General features: G+C 38.8%; 1 protein-coding gene across 4 annotated transcripts in view; it reads right to left on the bottom strand.

Annotated features, from left to right (window-relative positions):
* Positions 1-18709, bottom strand: part of NAV2 (neuron navigator 2) — a 420599-nt gene that overhangs the window by 159760 nt on the left and 242130 nt on the right. For all 4 annotated transcript variants that reach the window (XM_074918582.1, XM_074918578.1, XM_074918581.1 and 1 more), the window contains exons 2-3: positions 9647-9764; positions 2529-2581 (exon numbers count right to left, since the gene is read on the bottom strand). In XM_074918582.1, the coding sequence (XP_074774683.1) occupies positions 2529-2581; positions 9647-9764 (171 nt within the window). The remainder of the gene's footprint in view (positions 1-2528; positions 2582-9646; positions 9765-18709) is intronic.

Consider the following 18709-nt stretch of genomic DNA (forward strand, 5'->3'; position numbering starts at 1 on the left):
GGAGCCAGTGTGGGTCCTTGTCATGCCACTTCTGGCTCTGGGACTAGGTTGATAATCATTGATGGTCCCAAATGGTTCTGTAGTACTAAACTTAAATTGACAAGGCTTATTAGCACTGGCTTTGAGCCTGACAGACCCAAGCTGTCTCTAATGCTCAATCTGGGCAAATTTGTATGATGCTCTCCAACACTATAGCAATGGGAACAATGTAAAGAGACCTGATCTGGCTCTGTGTTGAGCTCGCTAAGGTTTGGCGGGCTTTACTGGCTTAGGGACTGTGCCACATGGAAGCAAATATACTTGCTTTCACACCCCCCTTAATGAGCTTGGAAGACACAGATTTGCTCCAGCTTTCTAAGCTGATACATCTGGCTGGATGCGAGCTGGCTCTTCACAGTTCAGCTCACACATGTCTCTGTTCATGGCATCCTACATAACTGCCCGTTGCGGGAAAGATGATGGTACAAGGCTTCCCTCTAAGCTCTGTTGTATTTCTATTTAATGAGCAACATTAAATCTTCATTTACAGTGCCTTTTTTTTTTTTTTTTTTTAAATCTACTTATTTGTGGTGCCCACCTCCCAGACACTACAATATAGATATGGACAACTGAAAGATTCATTTGAAAAAATAAGACTAGACATGATGTGGTTGAGTGTTTGAACTGTCTGGATAGCCTTGCCTCTGCCACCTCTGAACCAGAAGTACCAGACACAAATAGCAGTTCCCACACTCTGTAGAATGCTTGTAAGCCATATTAAGAGGAAAGCGCATTGAAATGCAAAGGATGAAGACTGCTGTATCTAAACAAACACTGTAACACAGGCATTTTCCCTAGAATAAAAGAGACCTGCAAAAGGGCTGTCTCCTTCAACACTGCAAGGAACTGTGTAAACACCACCTCTATGAAGATGCTCATGTTCTTGTCTTAGTATCTTTATTGTAAGATGATGAACAACTCTGTAAGCACACACACTTAATAAAAGCAAGCCATAAGAATAATCCTAATTTTTCTCATGTGAGGAAAACCACTGGGGACACTTAGCTGCCACTGATGCAAGTCTCACGAGCGGGGGACACAGTCCCGCTCACTCTACTCTCCTGAACGAGCAACTGGAATAAAATCACAGCTTCAGAGGTGGCATCACATGACAAACAATTCTTTCCAGCACACTTCACAACTCCTGACCCAGCACATGCCCTCTGCATGCCTCTGGTTATAACCAGATCTGACTTCTACAAGCAACTGACAGTGGGCATCCGACTCTGCAACAGAACAACGCTGTTCCTTCGCTGAGAATAATGACTGAAAGGCACGTTTAGCTACAGTGTCCTGAAATTTGTTATAGACTCCAGTCCTGAATGCAATTCAGTTCTTAGGATACACTTGTGGAACATTATAGTAATTGTCAAAATTTCCTCAATTATTTATATTCTAGACAGCTGCCGTGGCTACAGCAAGAATAGCAACCAGCCTCTTCAAAGCAGTAAAAAGTAGCAATGATAAATCTTTGAGATTACTTTCTTTTTACAGAGAGTTTGCTCTGTGGGTTTAAGCAAGATTGCTAACTTACAAGAAACAACAAAAAGCCAAAAAAGAAGAGCAGAACACAGTGTGGTTTCTGACTTAAGATGGCAAGCTCTCATCAAATCTTTAATCTTTCATCTAACTACGTGAGTGGTTTTCCTCAAGTTTCAGTCGTGGAGGTAGGGGCAGTTGGGAACAGTCATAAAAATGAAAAACATTAAAATAGCTTCACACACAGAACAGATATTCCCATATCCCAATGTGAGCATTTGCAATGCAAAGGGAAGATTTTAGAATTTATATTGTAAACGAGTTTTTTCTCAAGATACAGAAGGAAATAACCTTCGAGTATCATAAACGTTAAACACTCCTCTCCTAGGATGCATTTAAAAATTAGTTTCTTATTATGTGTGTTCTTGGTAAAGTTCTGCCTATAATGTTAGCTTCAGCAAGACTCGTAGCAGACATACTCCTGAGGTACGGTAAGTTTTTAATTTTACTGCGCTTATTTTTGGTTCTTTGGTTTTAAATATTATATACAAGCAAGATACAGAACAACATCTATTACAAATTAAAACTAGTCAGTCAAAACCAAGTTGCATACATAAAACATCTTGAAATCAGCATTTTTTCATTTACTGTTTTGCTCATTTACTTTGTTTTTCTTCAAAGGATATGGAAACTCTTAATCCAGCTTTAAAATAAATACCTAATTCTGCTTTTCCAATACTACTATCTATATAGAGGAACAATATTTTATTTTTATACATTCCTGTTTAACTGTGATATTTCAGAAATATGAAATACCAGTGTAAGAATAATATTGATTTTAAGTATGTGATACTACTGTGAAGTACAACGGGGCAAGAACTGTAATATTAATGTTCTTTAGATTATATATTTGTTCTCACTACTATAAAAAAAGTAATTAAATTTTTTTATTAAAAGTCTCACACACTCTCAATTCTCAATCACGTATACACAAAAAAAGACCTACTTACCATTTGAGACCTATTTTTTGGGCAGCCATTGATGTCTTCAATCTTTTCATTTGCTGAAAAGCAAAAAAGAGGATATAAAGCAAAAAACTGTACCAAGGACGTTTATTCCAATTATTTCCAGAGCACTTGCTGGTAGCTAAATAAAGGGGTTTCAGATTGTAGCTGTTCAGTCAAAGTGAATGTGTGAAACACTGAGACCCATCAAAAAAAAAAAAAAAAAAAGCAGCTGGAGTTTCCTAGTGGGTCATGCCTCCAGAGACAGCTGGGGGCAGAAAACAACTGGTCTGACAACATCTTGTACAAGTCGGGTGACTCCTTTAAACTACAAAAAACATTTAAACTCTGGAAACTGAATCACTGCTGGGTGGAAAAGAGAACACTACCCACGTATAGATGTTTGCATGTCAATTCATTTGCTTGTAGAGCAAATGCAGGTTTTAAATCTAGATGGGAAATCAATGATCAATAACTCTAGTGGTTTTGGTTGTTTGTTTTTTTTTTAAACAGAAATCACAGGACTACTTTTCAAGTTTCTTGTCCACAGCTTATACACATTACTACTTGCAGAAAAAAAAAAACAGTTTCAATCTTTAAAGTCCCAAGTGAAATAATTAAGTTGTTGAGGTGGTTATGTGTTTCCCTTAGAATCTTAGTTTGCTCAGTTTTATCTTTCAATACTGGACCCTGAAATGTCTTTTTCATGCTAGACCGAAGAATCAGCTATATTAAAAATTCAGTTTCCCACATTTTTTTCACTGTAATAAAGGTGGGTGTTCACATCCCATTTGATGAATCAAACAGACTTGCCTCCCATCGATTCTTATATTAAAAGCTGTATTTTCTACCAGTCCCATATTCTTAGGGCATCAGTCAGAACTCCATCTCCCTTCACGTTGTTCTTCAGTTAGGAATAACAAATTTGGAACGATAGTCCAATAGCAGTCGTAACAGTGGCAAACAAAGAAGCAATATAACTTCACTCTTGTCTGGTATTCCCCTTTTTTACACATCAAGGTGTCCCAGTACACCTTTATGCCACAATAACACATTTAAGAATTGATGCTGATATGAAAGAGACTGCAACTAAATCCACTGTGTTGTTCCCCAGAGTGGTCTATCAGCCTCTGCACAGAAAGATACATTTCCTTCTAGAGGTGTGATCTCAGATTTCATCACACAGAAACAGTCTTTCATCTGTTTATTTTCCTTTAAAAAAAAGATGAGTTTTTCCTCTAGTCCTCCACAACTTCTAAGATGTTACACGATGCATTTAAAACCTACGCTAGTAAACCATAAAGCTTATTACCTGGCCCTTTTTAAGCTCTTGTACACAAACTACCTAGGACTTGCCTACTTGAAACTGCCTAAACTGTTAGCAACTCCTCTCCAAGGTTCTGCTGCAATATAGCATTTGATGTTTCCTGATAGTTTTTGCTAAATTATTTACTCAATGCTTCTACCCTTTGCAGGTATTGCTACAGGCTTGGGGTACAAGCTTGGTTCTAGAGCTGTGCACTGAACCTTAACCCCATCAACCCTGTGAAGTAACAAATAGACTGTTCTTTAACTTGGGAAAAACAATGGCAAACCAAGATGTAAGCCACCTGAAATTCTTCTGTCAGGAGAAATTTACATCCAACACACCAACTATTTGAGATGTTACTTCTTTATCCCTTTCCTTTTTTACACTGTGGTTAATAATATTACCATTTTTGACTAGAAATCATAGAATAATAGAATCATCTAGGTTGGGAAGGACCCTGGAGATCATCTAGTCCAACCATTCTCCTAGCACAGTTCCCACCTACAGCATATCCTTAAGCTCTAAATCCACCCTACTCTTGAACCCCTCCAGGGATGGGGACTCCACCACCTCCCTGGGCAGCCCATTCCAACGCCCAACAGCCCCTTCTGGAAAGAAATAATTCCTTTTGTCCTCTTACCTTCCCATAAGTCTCCAAGATACTATCAGCTATCCTTGTACTCTTCTGATCAACTTCTTTAGAGCTTCTTTATTTCATCACTATCAGTTTCCTGCATTTTCTTGTGCTCTACTTGTCCTTTTTTTGTTTGTTTTTAAACAGTTGCTTTTACTTCCTCTCAAAAGCTATGTTAAACCAAGGCAACTTTCCCTCCCACTCGTGAACCTATAGTTTTTGTCAACCACTTGGTGATTCCTCATCAGTTCCCAATAACTCACCACTTCCTTTTATGCTCTGGGCATTCTCTGCCACAGATGATTTAGGATGTAGATGACTAGAAATCAGATGAGCAACAAGAAATGGGAGTTTTTGCTCCAATTTTCCTGGCTCATCAGGTGCTGTATTTCTCCTTACCCTGGGCAATCCCTTTTCCCTGGGCAGGTTTCTTCTCTACCTTTTTTCCTTCTAATTCACTCCCAACTCACATACAGCTCTTGGTTACTCCTTTCTCTAGATTAATGCACTTCTCATCACTTCCTGGCTGGTGCAAGTGTTACAAAAAGCAGGTGTAATCATGAGCCACCAAAAAAGCTGGTGGCGGGGCAAGCTGCCTGCTGAGCTGAAGTTTAACTCATACCTCTCTACTGAACCCAGCGGGACAAGGCCTCGGAGGCTCAACCTAGGCTGGGGAAATGCATCAAAGTAGCCCACAGGCATATCTGGCATTTTACCGGAATCTGCCTAATTCACCATGCGACTGTTCCGATGCTCTGCTGGACTCTTCCCCCTAGCTCCAAGGAACAGCATCTGCAGCAGGTACCAGCTCATGTGCCTTTCTCGTGGGGATGATTGCAAAAAAAAAGAGATAGTCACGAATGAGATCAAAACGTGGGTGCTCACAGGCAGTGTGATGTTCCAGGGGATCTTGGAAACGTGTCCAATTTCACAGCTGAAAAGCACAGCTTTCTGGCCAAGATAAACAGGCAACTCTCACAGCTACTGTTTCTATCTGCCATGTAGAAACACCACATCATTTAGCATAAACTGGATGTCACAGGCAATCATAAAGGCTTTAAATTCTCCTTCAGCCTTGAACAAGATATAAATTCACAACCACAGAAAAGTGAAATGCAGGGGATTTTTTCCCAAACTGACTGCAAGTATGCAGAACTTCCTCCCATCACCTGATTTCCTTCCATGTGAATAATAAATTTGTAAATTTGGTTCGAACGCTTTTAAGCGTTTGCAAATTCTTCCCATTTATACACAGATATGGAGGGATGTACTAAGGCAGACAGTAGAAACCAGCTGTGCTCTATAATGAAAGTAGCAAGGAGTGACGCTGTGCTTTCACTAGCTGGTTCTGAATCAAAGCTTGGAAAACAGTCCCAAAGGAATATTCGGGTTTAAGTAGTTCAACAGAAGGCATTTATGAAACTACAAGCCAAAATTATACGAAAACACAAGTGAAAAGGAACCTCTAAAGTTAAAAGTTGTAAAAAATACTTTAAATCTATTGGCCAGTCAGCTGCCAGTGTCCATTTGCATATGTAAAGGTATGCATTCCTGGTGAAAAAAAAAAATCTTCAACAAATGCCATTCCATCAAATGTGTGAAAACTTATAATCAATCAGAACAAATCAAAAGTGTTTCAATAAGCACTATATAGGGCAAAATTGGCTTTGTATAATTAATTATACATTTATATGGACAAAAAAATGACACAATTATATGGACAAAAATAAGTCCAGTACTTCATAATAATGAATTAAGCCTTCTGTCACAACCTTAGCAGCTCTTCTGCATTACTCAGTACTTTAGGCATACCTTTGGACATGAGATCACTTATCTTGAATGTATGAATGAGTATTTTCCAATGCAATTCCTACATTTGCACAGGAATTGTCATCTGTAGCTTTTAACTGAATAGCCATTCAAATATTAGCAAAATGAACCTTTGTGTAATGTCTCACCCAAAATATAATAGGAGTTACCACTAGAGAGTACTGCTAGGCTTGATCCCAAGACTCTGGTTTGAAATATAAACCTGTAATCTGCCCCTGCAAATGTAAGACTACAATTCGCATGAAAGCAGATAAAAGCTGTACTGACATAAGCCACAGTATGAATCTGAACTGGAATAATTATCTGGAGTAATCGCAAATGACTTAAAGATCCATTCTGTTTAAATTAATGCAATTCATTTCAATCGGAACCCAGAGTATTTAGATATACCTGTAAGATATGCATACCTAAAGCACCTACAGTAAACCAGGTGCCCACCACCTCCTATAATGGTGCACCCATTGCCCAGCACAACACTGATGTCCACATTTTACTTCTTATTGGAACGACTTTTATTGACCTGAGTGTTTAATACTAATACAATGCCTGCATCCCTATTTATAAAGCCACAGCTTTTATATCTGATCTGACTTTGGTTGTATTCAATCAATTAAAATAATCCACAAACCATCCTAGGCATCAGTAGGAAAAGTCCTATTGGACTGAGTTGAAGTTTAATTTTAGCATTGATTTTAAGTCTTGAAAATTGAAGGTTCTCACAGAGAACTAACTGCTAATTTGATATACTACCAATTTCAGAGCACGCACAGACCCAGTACATCTTCATTTATGAATTTAAATACAGCCACTATGTTTATATGGCATTACTAATGCATATATTAATTATGAATTCTTTTACAAACTCATAAATTGTAACTGAAATAAACCAGAATACTATGAACTTATTTTAACTGACTTGCAAACAGAAAAAACTGTCATCATATAATGCTTCCGTATTATCAATAGCAGTTTTGAAGTCTTAAGATTATCTCCTCTGAAGTCAAATGCAGCAATGTTTAGTTTCACATCTTTTTAGATTTCCTACTTGTTTGGATGCTAAATTGAAAGAACTGCCTAGTTATTACTAATTTTAGAATTTTATTTTCCTAAACATGCAGCTATTTCACTTAAAGGGAAGCAGAAAGGACTGCAATCCCTGTCTCTGTATCATCACTGACTCTTATGGAGTCTTCATTTAAAAAAAAAAAAAACAAAAAAACAAAACCACATTCATTCTTTTTCCAGCTTTGGATATTAAGTAGCATTTCAAGATTCAACATCTGCGATGCAAATCTCAGATGGTGAACACGAGAAAAACTGTATCACTAATAATTAAACCTCAATCAATTTTGATGACTTTGGATAATCTCCAGATATTCCAGGCACAGGAGGAGGAAAGGAGGAAATCTTCATGGACGCTTTTACACATAGGACACCACAACATAAAAAAGAAAAACCTCTCCTGCACTGCATGCAGAAGCCTTCTTAGTATGCAGTCTTGTTTGTTAGGAAAAAAAGCTCCTATTTTGCAGGCTACGGTTAAAGCTGCTTCTAGGTGTGAAAGTTATCACCATCTTTGTGACAATGAGATGCAGTGTGCCTAAGGCCATACACAGCAGATACAAATGACTTTTTCTTCACTGTTAAATTGGAGGATTAAACTGAGAATGTTTCAATATGGACTTTCTTTCACATGGGAAACATTCTTTAAAAATGAAATCTTTCGCTTTGTACTTTAATTTTTGAAAGCCTGCAGACCTAATCTTAGCCAAAAGGCAGCTCTAAGAATAGCTAAAAAAAAAAAAAAAAATATGCAAAGATGAATCAAAACAAAATACAATAAGCAGTATTATTTCTGTGTGTTTTAGAGGGAGTAACCTGAATTTCTTAAGAGTTTCCAGAAGTCGATACTCAAACAACATGTAAATGTCTGGTACAACCAGGTTCACATTTTCACGGTGGTATTCTTACACACGTGTTCTCACAAAGAAATCTTCTATAACCGTGTTACAGGGTAGCCAGGTATGCACAAAAGGAATCAACAGCTAACTGCTCTTGGGTTTCCAAAAATTTTACCTATTAAAAGAAACAGATATAGGATGAAGCGTTGTTCACTGTGAATACCAGCACACAACCCATTCACGGCCTGTTTTTATACATCTGCAGCTGCATGGCAGATCTGTAGAATGCTGCTGAGATATAATGTTGTTCTACAACACAGAGACAAAATCTTTTTTGACGTATTCCAGTGCAGCTCTAGTGGAGTCATTGGAACGATGCCTTGCAATTTCATCCCAGAACAGGGTTTGCAGATTAGTACCTTAAATCAAGGAACTAGCTCGTTTACAGCATCTAAACACATATAAATATGCATGCACTGATGTCTTGTTACTTCACTGCTGTCTTCTTAATTTGCATCTCAAATCTGTCAGTTTGCTTCCAACAATAGTTGTCCTAATTCCCATTAGCAGGCATTCTGATTCCATCAATCTCCACTGGCCCATGCATGTGTTTTGTGGCATCCCAAGTACCAGATGGATGAGCCTCTGAAGGAACTAATGAAGGATCCAGGCCCAAGGGAGAGGGACAATCTGTACCTTTACATGGGGCCAATGGAGAATTGTTTAAACCTTCATTATCTATGAATATTAGTGCAAACTGAGGGAACGAAAGGCTTTGTAGAACTGAGCCTATATGTGAGTCTTGTCTTAATGATAAATGATCTTCTTCATTTGAAAACTCATTATGAAATAAGATTTGGTTTTTCTGCCACATAAAAATTATACCCCTTCTCCCTTCCTAGCTGCAGATGTGGAAACTATGCTAGGGCACATGGAAAATAAGGAGGTCATTGGTGACAGCCAGCATGGCTTCACTGAGGGTGAATTGTGCCTATAAATCGGGGGGCCTTCTACAATGGGGTTATAGCACTGGTGGATAAGGGAAGAGCCATCCAACTGGAAGCAGGAGGTTCAACACAGCAGTCCAATATCACTGTGAATTATATTCAGACCAATCCCCCAAAGGTATCAAAAATAGAGATTCTGAAGGCTAATAACATCCTTGTGGAAAAAAAATCCCTCATCGGTTGCTTTTTTAGCATTCAGTTCTGTGGAGCGATATTGCTGTGTCAGGAGATCTTATCAACAACATCAAATATTTTTCCACTATGCTTTAAGACGAGACTTTATCGAATTAATTAGCAAAGTCTCTCAAGGAAAATTATCTACATAATTCCACGCAGTTTGATGGATTCTGCCCCCCCTCCCCCAGTGTTTATCTAGAAGATAAAGGCAGTGAATTTCTGAGAGAGTTGGTAAACACCTGGTAGAAAAACAGAAAGTCACTCACCTACAACCTGGATTATTTCAGCTAGTAAAACTCCATCAGTCACATCTTGCTGTAGATCCTTTATCAATCTCTTGTGACCAGATTTTGCTAGATAGTGATTAGCCCAATCCGTATAAATCTGTTAGGAGAAAGATAAACAAAAATAAATTATTTGTCATAACACCAACTTTAAAAATGAGAGTTCTTTGTTTCTCTCAATATCCGAGAGGCGGATTTAAGATCACAGCTTTTTTGCTCTTTGAAACAAGTCAACAACATTAAAATTCAGGCCATTGTGCAGATCAAATATTCAGCTTCCTCTACTGTGGCTTTTCCTATTCAGAAATTTGACATCAAAGCTCGCAGAAGATGACAGTAAACTCCTGAACATGCTACACCTTAAATGGACCATCAGGTGGTGAACTGAATGTTCTGTATCAGTAACAGGCGCACGGAAGTGATTTCAGTTTCTTTGGGGTTTCTTTTGTTTGGGGTTTTTGTTTTTTTGCATTTTCCCTTTGACATTTCTTCTCTGTATCCGATATTGAGAAATTTGAAAGATTCTTTTCAAAGAACCACTTCTGGAAGATACTAGCCATGTAACAATTTGATTTTCAGGAAACTCCTCTGTTACATTACCCAACAAGCCATTAAAGGTCTTAAAAACCTACCCATCCTAATAAATTCCATCTCACAGACTAGAGAGGCCTATTAACTTGATTTTAATCTCTCATGAAAACTTTTAACTGTTGGGATTTATTTTAAAATGTATTATCTGAAAACTAAGCAAACAAAACAGTCAAAATCTCTCTTTAATTTGCATTAAGCACTGCTCACCACATGCTAGCACAATTTATCCAAGATCACCAGAAAACTTGTAAAATCTTTTCATGCTAGGTTACCAAAAAGAAGGAAAAATACCCAATTAAGAATTTCTGCTTATGAATAAATAATATTTCTTGGGTTTTATGTAGGAAAAAATTTAAGGAGAGACTTTTTTATATGATCTAATTATATTCCAAAGAAATAAAAGCAACTAAGTATTAGGATTTTATCTTTTAAAGTCCCAGCCAAATACTAAGGTTCACCCTACTCTCAAGAGCGTCCAGCACATCAGAGATACATTCATCCCAATTCAGCCGATCAGTAAGCAGTAGATTCAATGTGCTTCCTAGACCATGACCCATGCCAAGTCTTCACCACCCCTTACAAACCACCGTGTGATGGGTTTGGGTTTTTGTTAAAATTATAGTGCTACGTTGGCAAGGATTGCCTCACACAAGTGGCTGAATTACTGACCTGGAGAGAAATCCCTGTGCAAGTCTACAGGCCTCAGAAGCCCAGGGAAAGCTCTATCAGTGCACTGCCCAGGAACTACAGTCTTCCTTCACACCTACTGACAGAAAGACAAGAGGACGAGGAGAGGCGCCCTAGCCCTCAGGGCTCTGATCACTCGACTATGAAACTTCCTATCCCCGGCCTTAAGGAAGCAGATGTAAATGATGGCCACTGATTCTGACTGCTGGTAAAACACTGTTGAGACATAACATGGGTTCATTCCCCCTCCACCACCCCATTCCTGAGCTTTGCATCCCCCAATATCCCTGCATATCAACACAGATCCTTTAAAATACTAATACCACCAAGCATAGACATGGCTACTAATTTCAGAAGCATCTTCAGCATCGCATTGAAAGTGCAAGGCTTAAGTCCTTCTCCTTCACAGAGTCAAAAGCCAACTGCCAAGTCTGAGAGGCAAGTATATGCCACACAGGATGGAAGAACCTGGAAATAATACAAGGATTGTAATTTCACACTGCTCTTCCGTTTGCTGAGTCAATGTTAATATGATAAAAATGAGGAACAGACATTTTCACAAGAGTTATTTTGGTTATAAAGTCTTCATTTGTATTTTTTTTTTTTAACCTGTAAAACACCACTGGTAGCAGCAATGAACAAATCACTCAAAATCTGAAACATATGTCCCTATTTTCCATCATTTATCCTCTAACTTCCATCTCTAGACCAGGTGGATATGCATTTCCTACACTAACAGCATCACAAACTGGAACAGAAAAACACTGGAACACCTCCATGAAAAAAACAGAGCTGAAAAAACATCTCAGTGAAAAACAATGAAATAAACACTGAGTACACGAGTGATTTCCCTAGCTGACAGAAAAAAGGGGGGAAAAAAAAACCCACACCTTGCACAAACCAGACATTGTGTTCCTTAAGTCCTCCTACAAGAAAACATTTTCATTTTCCATAACAGGAAGATATTTCTAAAGATCCAACGACTTCAAGGAACTAGGATTGACATCAGCTGTTTTTCTGCCACGTTTCTACCCTGCTTATCTGCAAGCAAAGACATTATCAGAGAACAGGTTGAAAACTACTTACTTCACAAATGCAAGGGTCCACACATACCCCCCTACACCGTTACTGCAATTTAGCTGACAAACAATTTATCAAACAGAGTAAGCTTCTTTTAATGGGAGGGCTGTGATGAATGTCCTAATTTATCACAGAAGGACTCTCAGCAAATACAAGATTATACTTCGATGCATCAGTTCCAGCCTGGATCGTTTCCATGATGCAGATAATCATGCTATCAAAGAAATGCTTGGACCAGCCCTAGAGTTAAGATAACACAGGAACAGAGAACAGGCAGAGCAGACCCCTCCTGGCAGAGCCTGAAATGACAGCATCAGCAAGACCTTGAGAGCTAGTTAAGGATTGATTTTTAAGTCAAATAACAGCGTGAGAATACATAGCTGGCATTGCAAAACTGCTGTTTTGGAGCTGTTTCCTAGTGCACTAACTCCTGCTGCATCTGGGACACTAGATCTTATATTCATACCCTGTATATAAACAGAACTGCATCAGAGAGATCCCTAACGCCTTCAACAAATCCTCCTGGTAAAGGAGACAACAGGAAACACTCCCAAATACCTGATTGTCTCCAATAACACATAAAGAAACTCCCTCTGTTGGCAAATCATTCTTGTAATCCCTACTTTTGTCTGCTGAAGTCAATGTCTGTGTTTGGTATCAGAACTGCAAACAGAGCTTTTATGCTCACTGTAAAATATTCCATTAAATGCATCAACAGTGCGTATCAATATAGAGAAAATATTTGTTTCTGGGGTATTTAAGGGCGTGGAATATTATTTCATTCAACCAGCTGGTTAAGAAAGCCTTCTGCGGGAAAACACAAATATAATAAATCTGTGTTTCTCTTAAAAGCTTTATTATACCACCCTATTTTGCAATATGCTTAACATGCAATTTTTTTTTTTTTTCTTAAACCGACTGGGCTATATATTTAGGAGGTCTGAAGCGTTCTTATTACAGTATTATCCAAGCTTATTGTAGTAGCTCTTCATTGTCAGTGCTCATTTTTATGGCATATATTAAACTAATTATGGAAACTTTCCAGGATGTTTTCAAAACCTGTTTGTTGCAAGTCTTTGTAATGTATTACACAAATACGATTCCTAATGTTTCTTTTCCTTTTCCATACAAACAAGTGAAAAAAATATAAATGTACAATGGTTGCTATTTCTAGACACATGAAAAATGTTTCAAAGCACATAGTGTTTTCAAATGTTCAAAACCAAGCAAATAATTGGGAAAACAATAATAAAAGAACTAGGAAAACACTGCTGAGAAACTCCATTCACATATGCTTATCTCTGCACGTGAATTTTGAGTGTTCTTCAGGTATTTTCAGCAAATGGGTTACAAAGTCACATGTTTGAATATTCACATGAAGACTACCTGAATGGTCGCCTAATAAAAAGACACAAAATTATGTGATACAAAATATTTGACTCACTACAACCATACAGATGCTGCCTTATTATATATACACTTCTACAGGCTTTTAAAACTTTTCGCTGATTTCACACAGTATGAAAATCAGTGGAAGCAGCTTCATTATTTTAGTTCAAAAAAAATAAAGCGAACAACACGATTTGGGCATTATCGCCATAAGCAGGTCTTTGTGCCTGAAACCAGTCAGTTTAATGTTTAACTCAGGTCTAAGTTCTGGCTTTTGTTAAAGGTAGACTCAGCTGTTTGGTAGCTTTTTTTTTTCTCCATAGTCTATGATCTTAGGAATTCAATTATCTTGGAACAAATTAAAAACAAATGTGAAAGATTCCCCCCTCCCCAATCCATCAGGTTTGAATTAAGAGCATTACAGGTCAATACAGATTTTGGAAATACGCAGTACATGATGAGTCACAGCTAAAACACTACTGCATAAAGTAGCAAGGTTTTGAGCTAAACCCCCTAAATTCTAAAGCTTTTGAAAGCTGTCTGTAAAGAAAAAGGCCTGAAGATAGTAAGTCTTCAATCAGTAAGAACACTACATTTTGAAACTTAGTGGTGTTTCTTCCCCCTCCCTTTTCCATAGCCTTCTATCTGCTTGTTTAAAGCATGTTTCAGATGAAAGAGAAATCTCGCTTTCCAGCTAGGAGACCTCTGCACTTTCTTGTCACTTCAAGTCCCGTGTAACTTTTCTGACTGTACTTAGAGATCACATCTATCACACCCAGAGCACACCTCAGACCACCTGCACCATATCTGAATACAGAATCAGCAGAAAAGGTGCTTTTTGCAGAACCAGTTGTTTCTTTGAGACCACACAGCTACCACTAAGCAACTTGGTGAGAGGTGGGGAACGTACCCACCAGTAAAAAGCAAAACCCCTGAAGCTTCTGTCCACTTAAAACTAATTCACACGGTCTTTTTAACCTTGGAAAAATCAACCAAAAATCTGTATAAACTTGAGCTTGCCTGGCTAGCCGTAAGAGTCTGAAACTGGCATCTCAAACTGACACGTTCCTTTCTCCAGATACCATTTTGGAGGCAGTAAGCAGATAAATGGGTGTTCAGACATGCTGATGGCCTGGTGGTTCTTGATCTGCTGGCAGATGAGGCCAAACTCAGCATCTTGTAGGACTATATTCCTCTGTTCCCATAATCAAACCCAGGAAATGGAGTGTGAATAAAGTCATGAGAGCAATGAATCCAGGAAAACCCTTTAGACATCATAAAGGAGAGCCAGTATATCCACAGCACTGCAATTACATTAAGGTGCCTGGTATTATCATGTACTCCAAGGTCTCCTTTAAACAGAATTCAGTCCCAAATGGGAACACAACTACCCAGTGTTTTTTGCCTCCCCACTGGTACTCTGAAATACGGTCATTATGAAAAGGGTTCATACAAAACTCCTTGAAAAGGATTTCCATCTTCTATGCAAGTAAGTAGAAAATAGGTCTGAACCTCTTCCTTGTTACTCACTTCCACAACAAAAATCTAATTATAATAAACGCCCAAGTACATTTCTTTCCCTTCCTCACCATGTCAGTTCCTAACTAATCAGACACTGATTGTTTTCTTCCAATAATTATCGTGAATCAGGCTTTCATGCATTTGATAACAGCTGAAGAGTATCTTTTTAACATCATGTAGCATAATTAGAGCAGAGCAAGGCTTTTTTCGTGACTGAATAGCAGGGTTAGTCACATCCACAAACTACACCAGAACACCCATTACAATGCAATGCCTGTGTTGCTGCTAACCCAAACCACACTGCCTACTGAAGTTCACAGGGAAAAAAACACCCCAAACCCCCAAAATAGACACAATATATTGAGACGATCCTAATGGAAATGCCTGCACTTGTTACAATGCTATGGGGGGAGGAAAGCCCATCACACACTCATTGCTGCCCAGCGTATGGCGTTCACACATTCAGAGTCATGAATTCCCCTTTTTTGACTGGTAACATTAATTGCAGTCTTATGCTGATCCAGGATACACTCTCATACAATGATATTTATTAAGAGATATCACACTGCAAAGCCCAGAGCTAAATAGCTAAAGCCAAAGCTTAGCTGAAAAACTGGTCTCTCGGAAGCATCTCTGGCTCCAAGGGAGCACCCTGAGGATACCAGCTATCTTGAAGGTGTACAGATATTATGGCCTTGACAATAATACGTTTTATATTTTCCTGAGTTACTGGCAAAAAGACAACTAAAAAGCACATGAAAAAAAAAAAAAAAAAAAAGTAGTTTAACAGCATTTGTCACAGACCTTTTATCGGGGATTTCTTACAGTTTGTGGCCTTACTTGCCCCCATGTACTTCCTAAATCCTGTGAGGAAGTCTGTATCTGTACATCTACACCATGACACAAATCCCACTTAAAAGGGCAGTACTGGCTCTTCTAGAATGAGTAAAGCTTTGTGCTGCTACCCAAAAGGCTGTTTAGGGTTTTCTCCCCAGTGTAAGCTCTGGCAAGAGAGAGAAGAAAGAAAAAAAAATAAAAAAGCTGAAAAAGCAGGGCACAGAATACCCTATAACATGTGCCCAAATTTCTCTGCGATAAATAAAAGACATTAGTGGGCTTTGAGGAGAGCATTCTATCTTATCCTTTACTTTAATACTACTACTAAAGCTATGTAGAGAGTAGCATATGAAGCAAAAATAAAAACACGCTGTCCTCAGGATGCCCATGAGCGCCCAGTGATCCCCAGCTCAGAGGGAGAGGTGGACATATAGAGCAGGCAGTGAATGGTTAAGTCTCCTCTCCACTCAGAGATACTGGAAGCCCCTTGAAAGTCGAGATAGAGCATGGAGACTTTTTTACTCCACCCTACCAGAATCTGGCACCACTACTAGCAAAAAGAAAGGAAACCAGGAGAAACTCCAAGTCTGAGGTGATAATGGGCTGGGTTGCAGGCAGACACCTTCTGATAGGCAGGGGAGACAGTAAAATAACCTTCCTGAAAGGAATCCATACATTTGCAATCCCCTAAAATAGTTGTCACAATAATTAGCTAGTAATTAGATAATTTATAGTATTTACTGGCATCTCTAAAGTGCTGGAACTTTCCAGTTACCATGAACTATTGGGAATGCAGCTGTAACCAGTTTAGGTTTTGGCTTCCACTTCTCTGGGGAGACAAAGGTAACTGCTTCTTTTTTTCATTTATTAAGTGGAACTAAACTAAATGATTTATTCTATTCACACGTGCAAGTGTTTGTTGGAACAGCTTTAAATTATTAGTCAGTTGGTGGGAGGTATTCCACTGAATATTACACTTTACTGGACACTTACGTACATTAACTACCCTTTGGAAGTTAAATAGAGAAATGGGTAATTTAAACAAACACCACCGGGACTATTTATTTCTCTCTCTTTAAAGCCTTATTCCCGACTGGGGAGAGCTATTCTTATGCATATGACAACTATTCAAAAGCAATGGGCTGACTCACAGCACATGCAGCCAAGCATGTGTGTACATTTTAGCATGCTTGCAAGCCTTTCCAGGAATAGAGCCTCAGCCTGGCCACACTTGAGGGCAAGCACTGCTGCCTCTGACTTCATGTAAAGCAAATCTTTGGTGGACGCTAAACAAGTAATACACTTTAAATCGCCTAACTAGCATCCTTCTTACTCCTATCCTACTGAATGCTTTACTACATTTAATACAGAAGAGGAGAAAAGAGGTATTTTCTTTTTTTTTCCCCCCAACTGTACTGTTTGAGCCCCATTACTGACAGGCATTGCCTATACAAAGGAGTAAATATTTCACACCAAAGCAACATTTTCCTACACACCAGCTAGAAGGTGAAGCAAGGCCGGCAATTGTGCTGGTATCCGGCAGGCTCTGCTCTCAATGCTCCCATTATACACGTTTGCCATGTACAAATCCCCTCCAAGCTGGAACCACACACTAAGCCAAGCAGGTGGCCACTCTCTTATTCCCCCTTGCAAAACATTTTAAGTCCTGAATAGAAATGAGATTACATTCACACCTGCATCAACTTCTTTGCATATCCAAAAGTGAAAGAGAGTTTAGTTTGCTGAGCTGATCAGCAAAACCCATTCCAAGTCATATCTGGCCACGGTGAATCAAGTGATTTGATCTCATGCCAACAAAATAAAATTGACCTTAGAGAACAAGAGCAGTAAAGGCACTATATTTTTCTTCAGCGTTTTCTAAAAAGTTACCTCAAGCACACACCAAATTATTTTCAAATATCACAGTTCTCATACATGAAATAAACCCATTTACATTTATCATCACACATGAATAGCAACAGAAAAGGGCTTATCTGAAAAGGTGATACATTTCTACTCCGAAGAGAAACCACATAAAAATCTTAAAAAGATGCAAGCTGCAGGAGGGAAAATAAAAAAAAAAAAATTTTTAGAAATCACTTCTGAGGCTGATGTTAGATACTGTTCAACAGCACCACTGCCATTATCAAGGAGCCAAGAGCCGCTTACTGTTTTATAATGGTCACAGGAAAATTTACTTCTCCCACGAGCAGGGACCTGAAAGGTCATACTACTTATTGGCATATTTAACATCAACGTATACTGCTCGAGCCCAGCTTGCTCTTCCTTCGCAAGGGGTCTACGGTTAAATGATGATATATACGCTGGCATGTGAAGCTTGGATGGTTAATTTTAGCTGAAGTCACGCAGGCACGGTGCTCAGATTTCTTACACTGTCACATTTTACAACTCCCACCCCTCCTGCAGCTCTTCCCTTACACCCCCACTGCTCCCTTCTCTTACTACCATCTGTAACACTGAGCTGCAATGTTTGACATCAATTTCAAACAGGATCAATATATTTTATATCCACACTCTTATAAAATGAAGCTACTGGCAGCAAGCATAAAGTTTGCCAAGTCTTTTGTGTTAGATGCTCTAGGCATTAAAAGACATGACTAAAAAGATAATAATTTTTTGTTTGTGGGTTTTTTTATATTGTTTGGGGGTTTTTTCCACAATCAGAAGACTTTCTACCTACTACAGGGACAACACCCTTCATCTAAATGCTCCTAATGTCCGTGGACATTTAAGCTTTGAAGGGAAATACAAATTTGCATGCCACAAGAATCCAGATACAACTCTTTTTTGAGCGTTCACAATATCGATCAAACATCTGAAGGCTGTACCTATCGCAAATGCAAGCTACAAAGCGTAAGGCTGAGTTAGACCTCAGGTGGAGACCCCCACAGGCTGCCTGTTTTCCCGACCAAGGCCAGG

Source organism: Athene noctua, chromosome 14 (genome assembly GCF_965140245.1).
Source record: "Athene noctua chromosome 14, bAthNoc1.hap1.1, whole genome shotgun sequence".
Lineage (NCBI taxonomy): Eukaryota > Metazoa > Chordata > Aves > Strigiformes > Strigidae > Athene > Athene noctua.